We start from the raw sequence: 20080 nt of genomic DNA on the forward strand, positions 1-20080 counted from the left end.
GCTTAATATGTTTTCCTGTTTGCACCCTTTGCTAGGAAAACAGAAACAGTTATTCCCCAAATCCAGATTCAGAAGGGATGGATCTTTTTTCAGTGGGTCAGAGCCTACCATGCTTCAATCTTAACACACAAATTCCTTTATACAAATCCAGTTTTCCAGTCCCTGATGCGACATGATTAAGAATAACAGAATTCCTGCATATGTTACTCCTGCACTTTGTTTTCTCAGTTGTATCTATGAGTGAAATGCATTCAAATGCCAAAAATACGTAGCATTTCTGAAGCTGATTGTTATTAATATTGTTCTGTTTGGGTTTTTATAGCTGTAAACCTTTTTGAAGTGCCTAGCAAAAAGTGAGAGGAGCAGCTTTGGAGGGGGGAGACAACTTTGAAATCCACAGAGCAGAAGCTTTAATCTCCAGTTGTGACTGACATCAAACAAAAGTGCAAAAACTCCCTTTGTTCTTGAGCACAAAGGGTGTGTTTGTTGTTTGTTCAGGGTAAGTGAAAGGCCCCATGAAGTCCCACTGAAGATGTTTAATGAATCTGGCAGCTTCCACGCTGCCTCTTCTACAGAGTAATCCTAGAGACAGACCCATCACACATAATTTAACAGTGTGACATGACAATCTCTGCTCAGGACACACTTTGGAGAGGGAATATTTTTATTACTCAATAGCACAGACCCCTCAGGGTTGGTGCTGTGGCGCAGAGCTCTTGGTGGTGGTGGCCACACTTTCATCTCTAAATTGAGGAGTATTGCTCAGGTATTGCTTATTAAGCTTCTTTGAACTCACAGTTAAAATCAAGTGCATTGTACTCTCTTTAGTACAGGGGGCAGGGATTTTGGCAGCCTCAGCTCCTAACAGAAGTCAAAATCAAGAATATCTAAGAAAGGAGGAGACTTGCTACCAAAATCAGGTCAAACAGGGACATGGATATTAGGGAAGGAAGAGAGAAATTGTATTAAACTTGAAACAATAATGGAAAAGACTACAAAAAAAAAATCAAGTGAGTGAACATTCTTAGATGTCAGGTCTATTAAGTTTTACCACATATATGTCATCTTTTATCATTTTGTCCTACTTGATCATTCCTTGGATGAGTAGAACAGGAATAACCATGGTGTGTGTCTTTAACCTCCCTTGTCTTTGCTATGATCTAATGTTTAGGGCCTGGGTATTGTGGGATCTGGGCTGTTTACTGCCAGGTCTCATGTCCTGCTGCCAGGCTAAGGATGTTCTGTGTGCCTGGAGCAGCTGGTGTGTGCTTTTATGGTCTGGGCATGTATTGCCCATGGATAGGACAGAGGGGGCTTAAATCCTCCTTAGATTTGAGTGTTCAGGTGGGTGCTTTCATCTTCTCCCAGTTCAATTAGTTTTCAGCCCTGCCTCATTCTGCATGGGGGCAACCCATTTTCAAATTTCTGTGTCACTATTTCTTCTATAAAATGGGCATAACCTTGTATACCTACCTGGGAATAAACTATGGAGTGGAGTGTGACAGCTCATGGCAGTGCCTGTGAAGAAGACACTGTTCTCTTGGAGGGCTCTTTTTTCCCCTAGCTTCCTCATGACATCAATCAAATTTTATTTTTTATCCCCACTGCTGGATGTAAATGGAAAATGCATTTGTAATGCAGATGTCAGCCACTCCTGGGACTGCTGAGGGTCTAAGCATTATTTGCAATTGCATTTGATCCCCCTGCCAAATGCCAACCAGAACCCCAAAAAACCATCAAACCATCAAACATCTGATGACTGGAATTTAGACTTGGTACCAAAACAACCTTGACACCCTGGAACACAATACACAATCCCTTTCTAAGAGCTTCTCTGCCCAGCATCACTGTTTGAAATATTCCTTGTTCTCTCTTAAACTGCCAGAATATTGTAGGATCTATCTAAAATAGCAGTCCCTGTTTCCCTCCCTTCTTCCCCCACCCGTTATCAAATCAGACGTCCAAAATCAAGTGCCTGTGTGCTCTGCTGACAAGCACAAGGGGATTAGGGAGTGACGGGTTTAACAAAACTGGCTCAAGGTTTTGTAAAATGCATCTTGGAGCCTGAGCTCTGAACGAGCCATAAAATTCCTCCCATGAGGTACAAGTGAGGTTTCTACAAGACTGGATCAGAACTTAATAATGTTTTTTCCTAGGTTGTTTTTTTCCTTGCTTTCTAAAAGGTGCCAGAAAACCATCTGACTTTTTAAGATGCTGTAAGACTAACAATGGCTTAATGTAACCATTGTGTAAAAAAATCGCAAATATCTTTTACCACCATCAAAAAGAACTGATTTCTGGGCTGCATGCAAACCATTTGGGGCAATTAGCATGTAATTTAATTTGCATTAATCAGCAGAAGGTCAGCAAGAAATTAACTTTGGGTGTAGATTTTACATATAACAACATTTGAGAAGAAGGGAGGAACTGTTTTTACAGGGTGTTAATTTGGAGCTAAGTGCATTCAGCAAGTTTGGCGGGGCTTGGCCTTGCAGGAGAAAGATGAATGATGTGGATTGGAGAGCACTGAAAGCACAAAATGATGTGGCAATTTACCAAGCATTTAATGTTGCAATATGTAAACACTTTAACAGACTTCTTGGCACTTGTAATGATCAGAGCACAGGTTTTGCTGAAGCACTGAGCACTCTGCTAGCACTGAAGGGCTGAATGTGGACAGGGTCCCACAGGGCTGAGTGCATCAACCATGGGTTGTGCCAAATGATTCAAGAACACAGCCAGATATCCCAAAAGTACAGATCTCTCTGCAGCTCTGCAACATTTCCTTACTGGAAGGAATTTAGGCAAATTACTCATTTTCTTGTGTGCTCCTTCAGGCCTCCAGCCATTCCCTCTGCAGCCATTTCATTTCACAAAGTCTCCTGGGGCTCTGTGAGCCTGTCATGTGAGCAACATGCTATATGTTGAGAGAAACCCACTGCTGATGACACAGAAATTGTTTTTTTTTGACAAATGTTATCTGATTATGGGAAGTGAGATGCTAAGAAGTCTGGTGGTGTTTGGCTACGGTGAGGTGGTACATGAAAAGTATATGGCTGATCTTACACCTTTTTATTTGAATGAAAAGCATTTATCAGTAGTGTGGCGTGGAAGGTGTCTTGAGAGTAAGTCTCCTGTATTACCTGTTTTTTCACAGAGGGTAATCTCAAGGGTCTTTGGAGCTGCCACTTGTCCATCTGTAGTTCACACATATCTTTGTTGCAGCAGGGTTAGAAAGAGCCACGGACATCACTGCACAGCTTATTTTAAGACAGAATGCCATGGCCATGCCTGCAGCCATTGCCTAGATATTATTCCAGAACCAGAGTTTTTAGACAAAGTAGACCTAGAGGCTTCACATCCAGTCATTTATGCTCAGCTGAGATGCTGAGGTTGACCCCAGTTCACCTATGCTTCTTGCCTCTTCAGAGGGAGATCCCTGGTGGGTTGAAGTGGCATTGAATTGGAAGTCAAAAGGGATTGATTATGCCTTTGGGCTTCTTTGTTAAGTTCCCAAACTTAAATGGCATTAATCAGACCAAAGCATGTCCGAAGGAACTGGCTACACAAAGACTTTTGGCATGCAAAGTACACCACTTTGGGACTCAGAATTAGGATCCAGTTTGATCATAAACTGGGATCATACTTTTATGAGAGAGCTTAGTTTTTCTTGAATTTTCTCACTCTGTGGCTCAGGATACATTTACATCATCCACTGAAAGATTCAAGCTACTGTGCACAGCCTACGTGCCATGGCAAAAAGCTATTTGTGAGTGGACTTACCCAACTTCTTGTGTTGCTTCCATTGCTTCAGCAAGGTTTCGTTACCTTGACACTCCATCTCAGCAAGATATTCTTAAACAACATTCCCCAGTTGGCTCACTATTAAAAAAAAAAAAATGTATGTTTAATTTTTTAGTTGCATGACAGACTAATAAAAGCAAATTTAGAATCAGTGAATTATATAGGTTGGAAAAGATCATCAAATCAAAGCATTAACCCAGCACTGCCAAGCCCACCACTAAACCATGTCCCCCAAATCCCACATCTCTATGTCTTTTAAATCTCTCCAGGGATGGTGACTACCGCTTCCCTCGAGAGCCTGATCCAATGCCTGATAACCCTTTCTGTGAATGAGTTTTTCCTAATATCCAATCTAAACCTCCCCTGGTACAACCTGAGGCTGTTTTCTCTTGTCCTGTTCCTTGTTACTTGGGAGAAGAGCCCGACCCCACCTGACTACACCCTCCTGTCAGGGAGCTGTGGAGTGAGAAAGTCACCCCTGAACCTCTTTTTCTCTACAGTAAATACCACCAGTTCCCCTCAGCTTCTCCTCATCAGATTTGCGCTCAGACCCTTCCCCAGTTCCATTCCTTTCTCTGGACATTGTCCAGCCCCTCCATGGCTTTATTGTAGCATGGGGCCCAAAACCAATCACAGGATTCAGGGTGTGGCCTCACCAGTGCTGAGCACAAGGGGACAGTCATTTCCCTGGTCCTGCTGGCCACAGTATTGCAGATATTGATGCCTCTGGCCTTTTTGGCCACCTGAGAACATTCCAGCTCATGTTCAGCCACTGTCGACCAGCAAACCCAGGTCCTTTTCCACTGGGCAGCTTTCCAGTCACTCTTCCCCAAGTCTGTGGAGCTGTGTGGGGTTGTTGTGACCCAAGGACAGGACCCTGCACTTTGCCTTGACAAATTTCATGCAATTGGCCTTGGGTGATGAATCCAGCCTGTCCAGGCTCTGCCTTTCTACCCTCCAGCAAATCAACACTCCCATCCAACCCAGCATCATTTGCAAACTTACTGAGGGTGCATTTGATCATCCCCTCATAAACATCTTTGATAAGGTACTTTTTTTTTTTTTAATAAAGATACCTTCTTCTTAAAAAATTTGTGCTCTGACATTTTAAGGAATTCCTTAGCCTTAGAATCTCAGTTTGTGCAGAACTTTCATAAAGGTTTTGAAATGCATCCATCTTCTGGGCTTTTTCATGGGGTCTTATTTATTTCTTCCTTCTTACAAACCAGGATCTTAACTCTGAATTACAGGCCCTACAAAACTCTCTGAGTTTGGGCACTTAGAATCACGAAAAATCACTAGTCATTTTTTAACATCTTGCACAAAACTGTCAAGTGTCAGATGACATGAGAAAGGTCAAAGAAAAATGTGTTGTAAATCTAACTGAAGATTTATATCCTAGTTCTTTCATTTTAATCAATGCTAATAGATTTTTAAAGACAAAAAAAGGAAGAAAGGAAGAGTATCCTTTGAACAAAAATTGTTAGGTAGAGGGTTTAAAGTATTAAAATAGTGTGGTGATTTTATTTTTCAGTAATGAAATAAAACTGATTAGTGAGGAAAACAGCTGAGGAAACAAGTGTCTGTGCTAATTCATTTTTCAAATAGTAAAAATTATTTTGTAGCTATTAATTTTATTTTATGACAACTCTATAGAAATGACACATTTCCTTCCCTTCAGAGCATTTTTAAATAGAAAATCTGACTTTTACCAGATAATGAATCAAGCATTCTCAACCAGTATTTATAACCAGAGATCAATTCATCTGATTTGAATTATTCAACTTGCAGTTTGTTTCCCTTCCACATAGGACAATGCCTGCCATACCACCTACCTTTTCAGGAAACTTGGTGGATGATGAATTTTCCCCATAAGCCTTTATTTTGCGTTGGATAGTGCAGGACAGTGTAAGTTCCAATTCCCACTTCCCAAAATTGCCCTAAACCAGGACATCATTCATTGCCAAATGTTCTCTTGGTAGATGCCTCCACTCATCTAGATGCCAGATCCTAGAAATGAGACTCCTTTCTCTTTTTTACTTGCATGTGAGTTTCTGTTCAGCATCACTCTTTCTGGTGAGAGCTTGTTTTTAAATATCCTCTTTCATCCCTACTTGTTGGATGCATTTCATGGATGTGTGAAATGAACCTTCTGTGTAGAGCACCATAAGATCATTTTAAAATAGGTTCAATAAAAATGTTAAATGTGGTTCTGTTTCTAATTTTAGCTTGAGGATGAGTAGCCATTAAATTCTCATCTGTAATTATTAACATTTTTCATGTTCATTGATATGTGTTAATACAAACAGCTCATACATTTGTATATATTGTGCAAGTTCACTTTCTTTAGATTGTGCTTCCAAGAACTCAAGGTCCTTGATATCCCACATCATTAGAGTCATGATCTTGGCATTAATACAAGTGCAAAATAAAGATATTCCTCTTTAGACAGAGCAGGTTCTGCTTATGTTTTAAATAGATTTTAAATTAAAGCAGAAAATAAATGGTTCTGTAACCAGCTGTGTTTGTTCTCTCTTTGCCTTTTTGCTCTCTTTCTCTCAGATCTGGTGCTCTGTTGCCTCTTCTGTTACTCTTCACTCTTTTGATCAGCTTTCTCCTCCTTCCCTTTAGTTGCAGGCCAGATGTTCTTACAACATGTAGATCTTTCCAAATACTTTATTTCCTTTGTAGAGTAGCCACGTCTGAAACCACAGCCTGGCCAGTTGTAAGTTGTTTCAAGTGATGTATTGTCTTAAAAAAAACACACTGAAGTGCATTTCTCTGTCAGAATTTCTGAACTGCACAAACTGAGAGTTTTCCCCCCTTCCCTGTCAAGGGTGGGGGAAGCAATGGAGCACTTTTTTTAGGTAGATAGGAGAGGTTTGTTCCTTCTGTCTCCCAGATGCTGAGATGCAGAGTCAGCACTGCTGAATGCTCAAGGAAAGTCAGCACACATCTTTTCTATTGCAGACAAGCAGTGGGTACCAGTCCTGCTATATGCTTTAAATGCAAAACTTTTTATTCCTCTGCTGTTCAAGTATTAATCTTCAGCATTTATGCAACATTTTATATTCCTGTGTTTTCTGTCTGTGCTATTTAATTTTCATTATGCACTTTGGATACTCCCAAGTGAAAAACATTGGAAAAGACATTTTGCAGCATGCAGACCAAAAGTAATTGCCACCCCTATGACTCAGAAAGAAAATCTAGGCATATAATCTAAAATATCTACCAAAGCAGACAAAAGGAGACAGGGCAAATTTTAGACTGGTTTTGTTGCCAAAAAACAAAGTGATTTGTTGTATCTCTACTGCAAGAGCTTGAAACTATCTGCCTTTTCCTGAGCACAAAGATACTGTGAGTATGTTTAAAATACACAAGGTATACAGAGGTAGTACCTGTCCTGAAGACCTATCCACATCTGCATGAATGGCTCAAAGCTGATCAATATGGTTTCACCATGAAATTGTATTTAGATACTTAGAGGTTAGGACTTGTGTTTTCCTAGCCTGGAACAGCAAAGAAACATCTCCACCTGTATGCATGTGCATAATACAAATAGCAAATGGCACAGTGTTTCTGCTCTCCTCATAGAAATAATAACATAGATGTCTGTTCGCTGGAGCTGAGGACAACAATTATCTCCCATCTGCAACTATGTTAAAGGCTGTATAATCAAAACCCAAAATCAACAGAGGAAGCAGAGACAAAAGTGTGATGATTTGTTCTAGGTAAAAATGAACAAAAATTTCAATTAGAGCAGAGGTGAAGTGTGATGAGATACAGCCTTTTGAGTTACAGAAAATTCTTTGCTATTCACATTCACCAATTAAACGATCCAGAGTAAAATGATTCTAACAATAATACCTGGGCTTGTGTTCCACTATTTCCAATAACACAAAAGCTGCAGGCAATGAGTTGCTCATTATTCTAGATTTTAGGAGAAGATACCAAAATGAACTGTCTGCTTTCTGAAAGCATGCTGGAAAGATTCCACTTCTGAAGCTGAGGCCAATTTAGTTTCTGCTTAAAATTTTGCATAGGTGTAACATATTATTGGTCGTAGAATCACAGAATGGTTTGGGTTGGAAAGGACCTTAAAGATCATCAGTTCCACTACTCTGCCATGTACAAGGACACCTTCCACTAGGCCAGGTTCTTCAGAGCCACATCCAACCTGGCCTTGAACAATTCAAGGGGTGGGGCAGCGACAACTTCTCTGGGGAACCTGTTCCAGTGCCTCACCACTCTCACAGTAAAAAATATCATTCTAGCAGGTAATCTAAACCTGCCCTCTTTCAGTGTAAAGCCATTCCCTCTTGTCTCATCACAACATGCCCTGCTCAAAGTCTGCTCAAAGTCCCTCTCCAGATTTCTTGTGGGCCCCCTCAGGCACTGGAAAGTGCTGTAAGCTCTTCCTGGAGCCTTGTCTTCTCCACAAGGAAATAACTCCAGATCTTTCAGCCTGACTTCATAGGAGAGGTGCTCCAGCCCTGTGAGCATCTTCATTCCCCTCCTCAGGACCATTCTGTTTCAGACCTGGCAGTCTTGCCCAGGTGCAACTTGACTGCTGCAGATATCCTGCAGGCAAGTTGCAGCTACCTGGAAGTGCCAGGCAGGCTCAAGGCATCTGAGCTGCCCTTGCACAGCAGCCACGGGGTGCCCAGGGCTGGGCAGTGCTGTGGAGTACAGGGATGGACACTTGCTGGTGATACTGAAACAGGAACATGGGAATTCTCACCTTCGCTTTAGGCACTTCAGTGGGATTCGTCTTGCCTGATACATGCATTTAAAATTTAGGGATCTAATCCCTTTGTAGTCAATGGAGAGATGTAGTAATGCTCTTTAGTATAACTAATCTCCCCTCAGTGACAATAGAGAAACCCTAGATGACTAGCTTAGACTAATTGCTCAGCTTCAAAGGTGGGATTTAACCACCTGAAACAGTAAAATGCTATCAGATTAAAGTGTAGCTTTTCACACCTATACAAAACAAATGTGATTTGAGCCTAAATAACTGCACAGAACAGCAGATAACTGACTCAGACTGCAAGTGCCTCTTGTGAGAAGAAGAGGTATTTTAAATGTTTGTGCAAGCCACAATAAAGCACTGATTTATACATCTTGCAGTGTTCTATATTATGGTCACACAGCTCTGGAGTTTATTGGATTTTTTCATTTTAAAGATGGAGATGTGAGCAAGAGGTTAATTGGTTTGCATGAGATCTGACACAGGGACACTTGGTAAAATGGGGACATGAATCAAAGCTTTCTATTCCTCTCATGATTGCACTCATGATTTTTGGTCCATTGTCCTGGACATTTGTCCACCATTTCTTCGTCATGAAATTGAGTCCATCTCTTGGCTGGTAGAAAGACTTTTATAGTGTAGGGAAACACCACTATGTTTTGGGCTTCTGAATACTTTTAAAATACTGTAAACAAATGGAATGGTCAAGAAATAATTTGAACTAGAAGTAGAGAGCAGAAGGAACACTTCTAATTGGCATAAATTAGTTGTTGTTACTGGTTTGCCTCTGAAGTTCTGATCATTTTGCTTGTGTAAATGATTGTTATTCCTGTTGCCTTTCAAGGATGTGCAGCATCACATAATTAGTTTAGCAAACTCTTGACCATACGTGGAAGGCTTGGGTTTCCATTAAAAACAGGGTGACAAAATTATTAAGTTTCCACTGTATGTAATTTGTGTAGAGCATTCTGCAATATATGCATATCAGTTATGAATCTACAATCAATTTTCATATTAAATGTTGAATTTAAACCCACAGCTGGACTTTCATCCTGAAAGAAGCCAGATAGCCCTGTGCATCTGGTTTAATCTTCCTTTTAGCCATATTATTTTAAAGGCACTCCTGCTTAGTACATCTTACAACTGAAAAATAATACTCGTATTCCCTCTCATCCTCAGCAGCTGTGATCCCTCTGCAGATGTTGTTCTGTCAGACATTTCATTACGTGTGATAGAAAGCGTAGATTCTTTTCGTCTGTCTGTGTTACTGCTTTGTAGATTTTATTTTCTTTATTTTATTTTATTTTTTATTTATTCCTTTGGCTGTAGATGAGTCCTTCCATAATACTTCACTTAATCTCCTGTTGCTGCTGTTTCTCCTTCTTTCTAAGTGCAGAAATGATCAAGAACTTGCAACTGCATGGAGCCGCCCAACAGAAGCCCATTGATTCCCCACCAAAGGGCTCTGTGTGAGCCATTCTGCTCCAGCCTGAAAAGAAAGCTTTGTTCCCTCAGCTGGTAGTGTCTTAAGATGCTGATCCTTGCCATATTTTTTGAAAACTGTAGCAGTTCATCAGACTGTTTGACACTTCCCGTTCAGCTGTGTACTCTGTAGCACACCCTGGTCTTTGCTGCTGCTCGTACATCAGCCTCAGCAGCCCGAGACTGCTCTGGAGCAGCCCGGGCACCACGGTGAGCTGTGCTGGGCACAAGTCATTTGGAGGTGAACAGTAAAGGAGCTGAAATCTGGAGTGCTGGTGGCCATGCCTGAAATGGTAGTAATGGATTTAGTATTTGGGGCAGGAGGTATGGGATTTGTCATGTTGGTTGAGTATTTTCCTGGCCGCCTTCCATGACTGTTCAGATATTTTTAGCATGAAGTACAAGCTATGTTGTCTCAGTTGACCTTGGAGCATGACATTTTAACATGGAATTGGTTTGACTTGCTAATCATTAAAATGATTTATTATTTTTTATTGCAAGAGCAACTAGAATCCCAGTCATGTTTTGCAGATGAAAAGGGAAGCAAATTGAATCCTGTCTTCCCTTAACTTGCAGTCCTTCATGATATCCATGTTTCCTAAGGTGCTGTCTTTCTCTCTACAACATTAAAAGTAGATTATGTCCAGGTTTGTTTTTTAATTTGTCTTTATAATCATTTGACAAATATAATATTGGAGTGACTGAAACTAATCCCAAGGTTTCACAGTGCTCAATGAGAAGTGCAGAACAAAAGGATTGTTTCTGTTGCAAACAATTTATGACCTTAATAGAAGTTTACAGCTGCCATCAGAAAGGCAAGATCTTGCTACCAGTGTATTTATCCTGGTGATTGCTCTCTTGACGCCTTCATTCCCAGATTCAAGTTTAAAGATCAAGCCCCTAAATACCAACTTCTGTTAGGGAATTAGCAGCAGCAGCGCTGCACCAGGATTTCGTAGCAGTATATTTTAAAGCCATAGTATATAATGTAGGAAAAGAGCTTAGAACCAGCCACAGACATAGACAAAAGTCCATGGAAGTTGAATTCAAATTTTGAAGTGTAGATCAATTTTTAGCCTGACTGGATTTTTGACAAGTTGTCAATTTTGGACAATTCGTGTTTATTGAGTTTTGCACCTCCTTAAGTTAACATGACCTGAGAGGAAATTACAGTAATTTTTAAGATGCATTTTACTGACACAGTGGTGCAGAAAAGCTTTTGACTGAAAAGAGCATCAAGGACTTGTTGACTTTTTCAGTCTACTAAATAAGCACCTGCTCAAGTATCTCATATACATTTAAAAAAAATTAAAATAATGATAACAAAAAAAAAAAAAAGCCAACCATCCTCCTGCATGGTTTAAAGATTTACCCAGCAGAAGCTGAAACCAAGATGTGAAAATAAACCTCTCTTTGACTACCTTGGCAACTGGGAAGACCACAACCTGCTCCTACAAATCACATGGCAGATCTCCCAAATAGGGCCAGAGAGGCTGTTTCCCTGAAATCTGTGTCACACTATAGTTCCTTTCATACATAGGAAGTGAGTAAATCATTGAATAATGCAACATCCTTCCCCGTCTGTGAGAACAGTGCCCAAGCCAATCGTGAGGGTCTGGGTTAAAGCAAACTCAGTTACTTGGTAACCGAGTTGTGTTTTGGAGGGGTCAAAATTGGAGGGATTTTGGACTTGTGTTTTTCGGGGGTTAAAATTTCCAAGAAAAACTGAAAACTTGAGGAAGATCCCCATGTGCCTGCATTAATACTCCCCAGTCCCTCTGATGTGAGCTGGCAGGTCCCATAAAGCAACTCAGCCTTGAACAGGGAAGGGAAGGAGGGAGAGAGCAAAAGCTCCAGCTGCGAATCCAGAGCCCCAGAAAGAGCCTCTAACCCAATTCCCTTAAAGTGCACAAGCCTCACGAGCCACAGCATCTCTTTGCCACTGTATTCACTGAGTTCACAGGGCAAACAAAAGATCCACACCAAGCATGCATCCTTCCAGAGGGGGAAAGCTTTTCCTCATTTGCCCATAGATTTCCCCCCCTTTTCTTTCAGTTTCATACATAGAGATATGTATGTGTACAAATATATGTACATTATTATTTTTGTTTTAATGGCGGGGGGTGGGGGGAATGTTACGAATTTTTTTTTTTTGGCTGGTAATTAGGAGAGCTAACACCAGCTAGGCTAGAGTGAACGCAAACAAGACCCCTATAGGCAGCACAGTGCATTAATGTAAAATATGCCCAGACAACATAACTTGTCAGAGAGGATTATTTCTGCTTAGTGAATCTGCAGGGGCCCCTTTGCTCCACCACTCAGCGTCTGACTAGAGAGAGAAAGAGAGAAAGAGTAGCCATTAGTGAGTAGCTACTGTGGCATTGATGTTTGAGCGCACTTCTGAACTGGCTTTTGTTGAGAATATCGGTGCAGAAAGCATGCGCTGTCCCAAATCCGCTGTTACTATGAGAAATGAGGAGCTGCTTTTAAGGTATGTTGTCTCCTTTGTTTTAACGCGTGCTTTCGAGTTGCCTGGGCCCGCTGCAACTATAACCGTGCTGTGTATTAAGTAGTTTCCCTATTTAAAGGAAAAGACAGGCATTGCTGGGTGCAAGTAGCATTTTCCACTAGTTCGGGTCGCACATTTCATGTATAATGACAAATGCACGGAGAGGGCAAGGAGGGGAAAAAATAAATATATTTATCGTTTCTTTTTTTTTTTTTTCCTCCCCCTTCCTAAAAGAGAGCCGGTATTTCTCTTATCACCTCCTTTGCAATATTTCTGCCTGCTTCATTATTATGCACTGGGCATGGAATAAGCATGGAAAAAGCTCAGGGAGACTCCATATTAGAGCTAGTGCCCTAAATACCACTTTAATTTTCACTTAGCCTATGTAAATAGTTACTAATGCTTTACCTAGTCTCTACCGCTCGAAGATGTTTTAAAAATACCTAAATACTCCTATAATGTAGGATTTCACATCTATTCTCTAATAATGCTCCCAGGTTTAGCGGGAGGCCAGCATCGACTACTCTTTTCAGAGACACACAACACGCAGACACGCACACACGCACACTCACACACGGAATTATGCTGGAATTGGCACCCCGCTTTGAAAAATGTAGTCTTTTGTTTATTTGCTAGCAGACGTTGTAGCATTGAATACATCTTTTGGTCTGACAATGGGACAGCTGAACAATGGTGTTGTCAAACTAGCTCAATGTATGTCTGATGATGGGGTGGTTTGGGCTGTTTTGGGGGTTTTTTCCTTTCCTTTTCTCAGCCCCTTTTTCAATTCCCTTAATCTTTTTGTGTATACAGTAGAATATAAAGTGCGTTGCCTGTTTTGTGGTCGTTGTTTCAGTTGATATCTGCTGCTAATAGTGCAGGGAGGGGGAGGTTTGTATCTTACAATTATGGCTATTGCATTAAGTTGCAGATTTATTACTAACCTCTCCTTTAACTGTGGTGAGAAAACTTATTGATTCTGAAAGGTTACAATACTGCTGTCAATCTGGGAAATACATACTTGCCAAATGTGCCTTTGCTTGATTTTATGCCCGATCGTATCAACTTTAACTGCTGTTTTGAAGATACTGTTTCTAATTTTGTTTAGGTAATGAAAATGCAATAAAAATGATAAGTCAGATCTCAGAGTGGGAGCCCATGCGACTTTCCATTTTTATTACATTTTATACATTAGAATTTTTAAGGTCAGACAGAATAATTTACCTGAATGAGTCCTATCTCCAAATCAAACAAATTATTCATATGGCATTTCTTAAATTATCTTTCTGTTTCGAGAACCATAGTTTAACATTAAAACAGTTAACAATTTTAGGTTTGAATTTGGCAAAACTAACCTTATGCATTGTGAGAAAAAATTGTTACAAAGCTTTTGAAAAATTTTGAGTTACTACTTGGACAACAGCTTATGCCTTAAATAAAATGAATTGTCATTACTCTGTGGAGTTTCTTAAACTGTTTAAAGTCTTTAAATACTTTATATGTTAAGCCAATGTATTGCTTTTAGCAATAAGTTTAATGATTTTGTGAGAGAAAATATTTATTTATCAATGGCTTCTGGTTTTTGCTTTGATCAATTAATAGTAGGGATTTCATGCTTTTTTAAAAAAACTGGACTCTAGTGCATGATTTATATGGGTTGAGGGGTCTCTTGGACCTCTTAATTAAAACAAAAAGACATTAAGGATTTGTCGATAGCAGTCAGAGTCCTCTAAAGCATGCATTTCAACACAAAAATATTTTAGTGGGGAGACTGAATACTTGCAATGCTGTTTTTCATTTTATTTTTGTCATTGTATCTTCATCCCTTGAGTCTTGAGATGGTGTAAATCAATAGCAAACAGTTTATGTGAACAAAAAGGTAATATCATGTAAAATAGTTCTTGAGAAGCCAAGAGGTTATGGTTTATCAGGTAGTACTTGCATGCTGTGTGTTGTGCATAAACATGAAGAAAGAAAGGATGGTGTTTAATATTATGGGGCTATGACATAATTCACTTCCTTGGAAGAACTTCTTTCAAGACAAACATTAACTCATTCAAAACTGCTCTGCTCTGCCTGAACTGGAGGGTGGAAACAGTGGCATGTTTTTATAAAGTTATTTTTTTATCACGTCATGTTGCAGCAGCCTGAGCTTTCTAGCAGCTACTGCCCTTTGTGAGTGGCAATAGAGTCCTTCACTCTCAGTTACATGGAAATGCCCCTTCAGGGATAGCCCAGAGGAGCGTGAATGCCACTTCTGTAGCAGCCACCAACAGACACCTGGGCAGCAAAACCAACCACCACTTTTAAGGACTATTCAATACTATAACTGTTCCCTAAGCGCTCTGCTCACAGGTGAGTTCCTACCAAACTTACTGTAGTTTCTATGTTTTCAGATAAAATGTCGCATAAACTACATATACAATGATTTTTTTTGTCTTTGATTGAAAATTACTTTGGTTTTTTTTCCAAGGGTATTTTCTCACATTGCATTCACATCAAAGACTGATTTTTGAATTAGTTTGTGTGAATCCTACTCCAAAAAAAAAAATCTTTCTATGCATATTTACTGAAATATTGCTTTCTGAGCCATAACAATTATTATTAACATCAAAGAAGGTGAAGCAAAGCTGTAACACAAGTAATTTCTTAGCATGTTTAACGAAAGTAATGGCTTTTGAAAGACTGCATAGGTTTAGAGATCTTATGCCTGAGCATTGGAGGTGTCCTCAGTGCTGCCTGTTTTGAATCTCACCCATTCACAAAGCAATGTGGTGCCTTGCAGTTGTCAAACTTGGCAACATCTGTTTCCACAACAGAACTAAGAGAGGTAATTCAGACTCCACATGAGTTGTAATTTGTTCTTGCAATGACCAGGTGTAAAGTCAAAACATGAACACCTTCAGTCCTACCTGTTAAGAGAAAGAGCAAGACAGGTCTTAGCCTGGGACTTGGCTTTCCATGCTTCCATAGGGATATGGAATTGAATTATATTCATTTATTAGCCTGGAGTCTTTGTGTGTATTTATTTATTTATTTATTTATTTACTTTCACATTCATGAACCACAATCAACATGCTAATATTTCCTTTGTTAAGAGAGGATGACACTGACATGTTTCTGTTATCAAATTTAAGTATGAAGGGATTGACACCCACCCTGCAGATAAAGACCTGGGGGTGAAAAGCTGGATGTGAGCTGGCAATGTGCACTCACAGCCCAGGAAGCCAATTGTGTTCTGGGCTACAGCAGGAGAAGGGTGGCCAGCAGGTCGGAGAAGGGTGGCCAGCAGGTCGAGGGAGGTGATTCCCTCATTCCCTCCCTCTACCACACCCTTATGAGACTCCACATGCAGTACCTTTTGCAAGTCTGGAGTCCTCAACAAGTCCTCAACATGGAACTGTTGGACTGGATCCAGAGAAGGGCCACAAAAACAGACAGTCTGGAAACCTCCCCTAAGGAGACAGGCTGAAAGACTTGTGGTTGTCCAGCCTGGAGAAGGGAAGGATCCAGGAAGATGTTAGAGCAGCCTTTCAGTACCTAAAGGGGGCTTATAGGAAAGATTTTTTAACGGGGTCTGTTGCAATGGGACATGGGATTGTGGCTTTAAACAAAAACAGTGTTGATTCAGGCTAGACATAAGGGGGAAATTTTTCACAATGAGGCTTGTGAAACACTTGAATAGGTTGCACAGAGAGGTGGTGGCTGCCCCATCCCTGGAAACATTCATAGGCAAGCTGGACATGGATCTGAGCAACCTGATCTACTTGAAGCTGTCCCTGTTCATGGCATGGGAGTTGGAAGTAGATGACCTTTAAAGGTCCCTTTCAACCCCAATCATTCTATGATTCTATTCTGTATAAGATTGCAAACTATACCTTTGGGGCTGAAAAACAAAGCAAGTGTTCAATTAATATTCATATCTAGAAGTTTTACTGCAAGTGTAGATTGTGCTTGAATACTTAAGAAGTCATTCAGGAGTGAATCAATACTAATTATTGTAATCAGGAGGGTTAATTAGCTGAAGATGCTGCTGATGGAAAGTTCACTGCTTACAGCCCTGAAAACACCTAAGTTGATGAAATCTGAAAGCAAGATGTCTAAGAGGACTTTGTGTGGAGAGAAACGTTTGGCTTTCCTTTGGCATTTCAAGAGCCAGTCATTCCAAAGGGGAAACATAGCTTGTACTTTGGTTTTTTTGCATGATATTAATTCAGGGGGTATTAGAAGATGCAACTAAATCTGTCGTGAAGATATTTTATGGTCGTCTCTCAATAAATGCACGTACCATTTTGGATAACCTGTACTGTCTCTGCTGCATTCATTTGTAGATTAACATAAATTAATATGGATAATCTTATGCATTTGAAATCTGGTTCCAGCACTGTTATTTGGAACAGTTTTTTTTTTCTCCACTTGTGTTCAGGCACAGGGACTTTACATGGTACATGTACATAAATTACACATGCTCTGTTACTAATACACATATATATGTGTGCACACATACATGTGTGCACTTAAGTTTAAACATTTTTCATTGAGGGTGTGTATTTCTATAATCCTGTGCCCTTAAAACTCCCACTCAATTTCCATCTGCAAAACAGTATTCAACTACATATGATTCAGAGGACAGTTATTGAAGAAGTAGTTCATGAAATTTAAGTTAGATGACAAGGAATAAAGACTGAAAAGAAATGACTGAAGAAGATCCTTTTCTTTTCCATCAATTAGAGCAGTTGTGTTTCTTAAAGTGAGCATTTCTGAATTCAAACAAAATCTAGCTGTACAAAATCTTTCTCACAAGTGACTTGCAAGAAGATTTTATATTTAATGCTCGTGTTTGGGTTTTGCACTGGTTTTTCTTGTTGTCGGGTTTTGGGTTTTTTTCCCCTTTTCCTCTAGTTGTATCTCTTAACAAAGACGAATGTCTGGATGTTAATTGAAGAAAAAAAAAACCCAAACCTACAGAAACCCCCCCATCAGTCACACGCACACACATAACTGATCCCCCCCCAAGTCAAGTGATGCTTTCAGAGGAGAGAAATCCTATTTTAAAACACATCCTTCTTTCCTTTCTAATGACATTAGAGATTATCACGTGCAGGTGCTATTTATCTTTGCAACTGTTTTCCTGTGACTGTTTTACTGCTTCCAACACATTTACTTGTATGTCAGCCATAGAAAAGGTAACTGAAAATGGCAGTTGTTGAGAAAGCATGTCGCCATGCCTGGAATGACATGCATTATCGGGGCAGCAGGAGTTGCTGGCTCTACAGCCCATTTCTACTTGACCTGCAGAATGATTGGCTGCCTGGGATGGTGATGAATCACTGGAGTTTATGAAACAAGACTGCTGGCATCCTCACAAAGGAAATAAAAACGGGATTTTTTTTTGTTTTGTTTTGTTTTCCCCCCTCTAAAATTCTTGCTGTGACAAAAAGCTTTTTTTTTTTATTTTTACGTTTTGTATTGCTTCCATGTTATTTCACCCTGCAGCAGAAGCAAATGTGTCAATTAAAGTCGCTTTAGTACTGCTCTCAGCAAGTTAATGATGCACTGAAGGTTAACTATCTTTATTGGATGGAAATGGTCAGGAATTCTCCCAAATTTTGCATAAACCTTGATCTGGACTCTAATTTTCTCATCTCTCACTCCAGTCTTGAGACTGAGATAGCATAACTAGTAATCAGCTCAAGCGGGATGTAAAAAGGATTTCAGCTGTTCTCACGCACAACTTTATTTTCTCTGATAGTATAAGGATCAGTGACCATTCCTTGGGCTAATATCAGTTAGATCCATCTTCAGCATTTCTAAACTAATGACTAAAATGACATTTCTGGAAAGCCCTGACTCCCAGATTTGCACTCACTTTCTAGGTGGTTTGTGAAACTATATTGTGCATTAAGCCCGCGTTACTGGATTAGGCTGTTATGAGCCTGTGCTTGCAGGGAAGTACTGTGGGGCTGTAAATCTGCCAGTGCACTGACAAGGCTGACACAGCGTGGATCACAAGCTGCCCTGTAAAATGCAGCCAAGTAAAAATGATCCTTCCATTTCAATTAAAACACCCAAAATTGAGTTTGGGGGTGGGGGAATGTAGAGAACTACTTGCTTATCTCTCCATACTCAGTATGGTGATGTGTTACCCTGCATCCCTTATTCGGGCAAAACAACCTATTTTTAAGTTAACTCTCTCTGATTCAAAGAAATAAGATTACCAATAAAATTGCTCAAGAAGTTTTAAACACAGCACTTATATGAATATAATGCTTTTCGCCATTACATGAGAGAGGGTTTTTCCTCAACTCTCATGCTTTGCTGCCCAAGCTTTTTCTCCATTAGTTTTGAAAAGCAATTTGCATACTCACATCCGTTATTAGGTTTTTCCACCTTCCTCAGAATAATTCAGCTGCTGCTGGACACTGCAGAGGCTGCAACACTCTGGTTATTTAAGGCTCAGCTTTCCAATGCCCCTTGTGAAATACAGGAGGGCAATTTTTTTTTTTTTAACCAGAAAGAAGGGCAGCACAGGGAACTGTTGCTTTTGCCCTTCGGTGTGTGAGGGGTAAATGCTGTCCTTGCTCTGGAGTTCCCATGGCAGCAAATCAGCAGGTCATCCTCAAGAGCAGCTTCTGAGGATGCCAGACAACAGTCTGTCACCAGGAGGAGGAGAGAGCAGAGAGTTTGAGGAAGGGGGAAAAAAATCAAGAAAATCAGAGAGAGGATAGGGGAAATTAAACAGAGGAGTGAAAAGTAATGGTATTCAAACACAGATCATCTGGAAATTGAACCTTGCACGTGCAGATACCTGTGGATGATAGGATGGCTGTGCTACAGAGTGAATTTAAGATTCAAATCCAGCACCTGCCTTCCCTGGAAGCTGCAGGTCAGCATCTGAGGGATTGACAGCTTCTAGAAAGGAAACAGAGAATTATCAGAAAACTTAAATTTTAGAGACTCTAAATTCAACAGTACAACCTCTTGATTTCATTTTCCTTCTCTTCTGCCTAAAAAAGATTTATCTTCTGCTAAACTGTGAGGAAGAAGCTCACTCTGAAGCTTGAGAATTTGCCTGCATCATTTCAGCCCACATTTAATTTTAATGAGAGAGTTATATAACCCCTTTAAAAATAACAAAACACTAACAGAACTGCATTGGCAACACCAGGTGTTCTGCAGTGCTGCTCCAATGAATCATATGGAGATTTGTCTGTGCACGGCTGATGAACATACATTAAACTCAGTTAACCCCCACCCCTGAATAAAGCAATCCAAAGTGACCAAAATTTTTCCTAAAGAGCCTTTCTCACAAAATAATGCCTAACTAGATGCTTGTCCCAGGAACCTCATGGCTCCAGCACTTGTCCCTTACAAAGTTTTTGTATCAAGGGGTTGAGTTTTTCTTTAAAAGTTGCAGATGAATTATTGTGACCTTTCAAAGTGAAACACTGTATGTTAAACACTAAGTTGGGTTAAATGTTTTGGTTCAGAAAAGAAAATCAATGTTCCTCTTTGTTGTACTGAGCCCCAAATCC

At 40.1% G+C, this 20080-nt stretch overlaps 1 protein-coding gene across 11 annotated transcripts in view; it reads left to right on the plus strand.

Annotated features, from left to right (window-relative positions):
- Positions 1–20080, plus strand: part of CELF2 (CUGBP Elav-like family member 2) — a 543574-nt gene that overhangs the window by 275674 nt on the left and 247820 nt on the right. The window contains exon 1 of one of the 11 annotated variants that reach the window (XM_068189466.1): positions 12257–12527. The exons of 7 other annotated variants lie outside the window; for them this stretch is intronic. In XM_068189466.1, coding sequence (XP_068045567.1) covers positions 12421–12527 — 107 coding nt within the window. In that variant the 5' untranslated portion in view covers positions 12257–12420. Of the gene's footprint in view, positions 1–12256; positions 12528–20080 lie in introns of those variants that run through there. 3 more of the 11 variants (XM_068189470.1, XM_068189468.1, XM_068189471.1) reach the window with 3 other exon arrangements.

The sequence above is a fragment of the Anomalospiza imberbis genome, chromosome 5, assembly GCF_031753505.1.
Source record: "Anomalospiza imberbis isolate Cuckoo-Finch-1a 21T00152 chromosome 5, ASM3175350v1, whole genome shotgun sequence".
NCBI lineage: Eukaryota > Metazoa > Chordata > Aves > Passeriformes > Viduidae > Anomalospiza > Anomalospiza imberbis.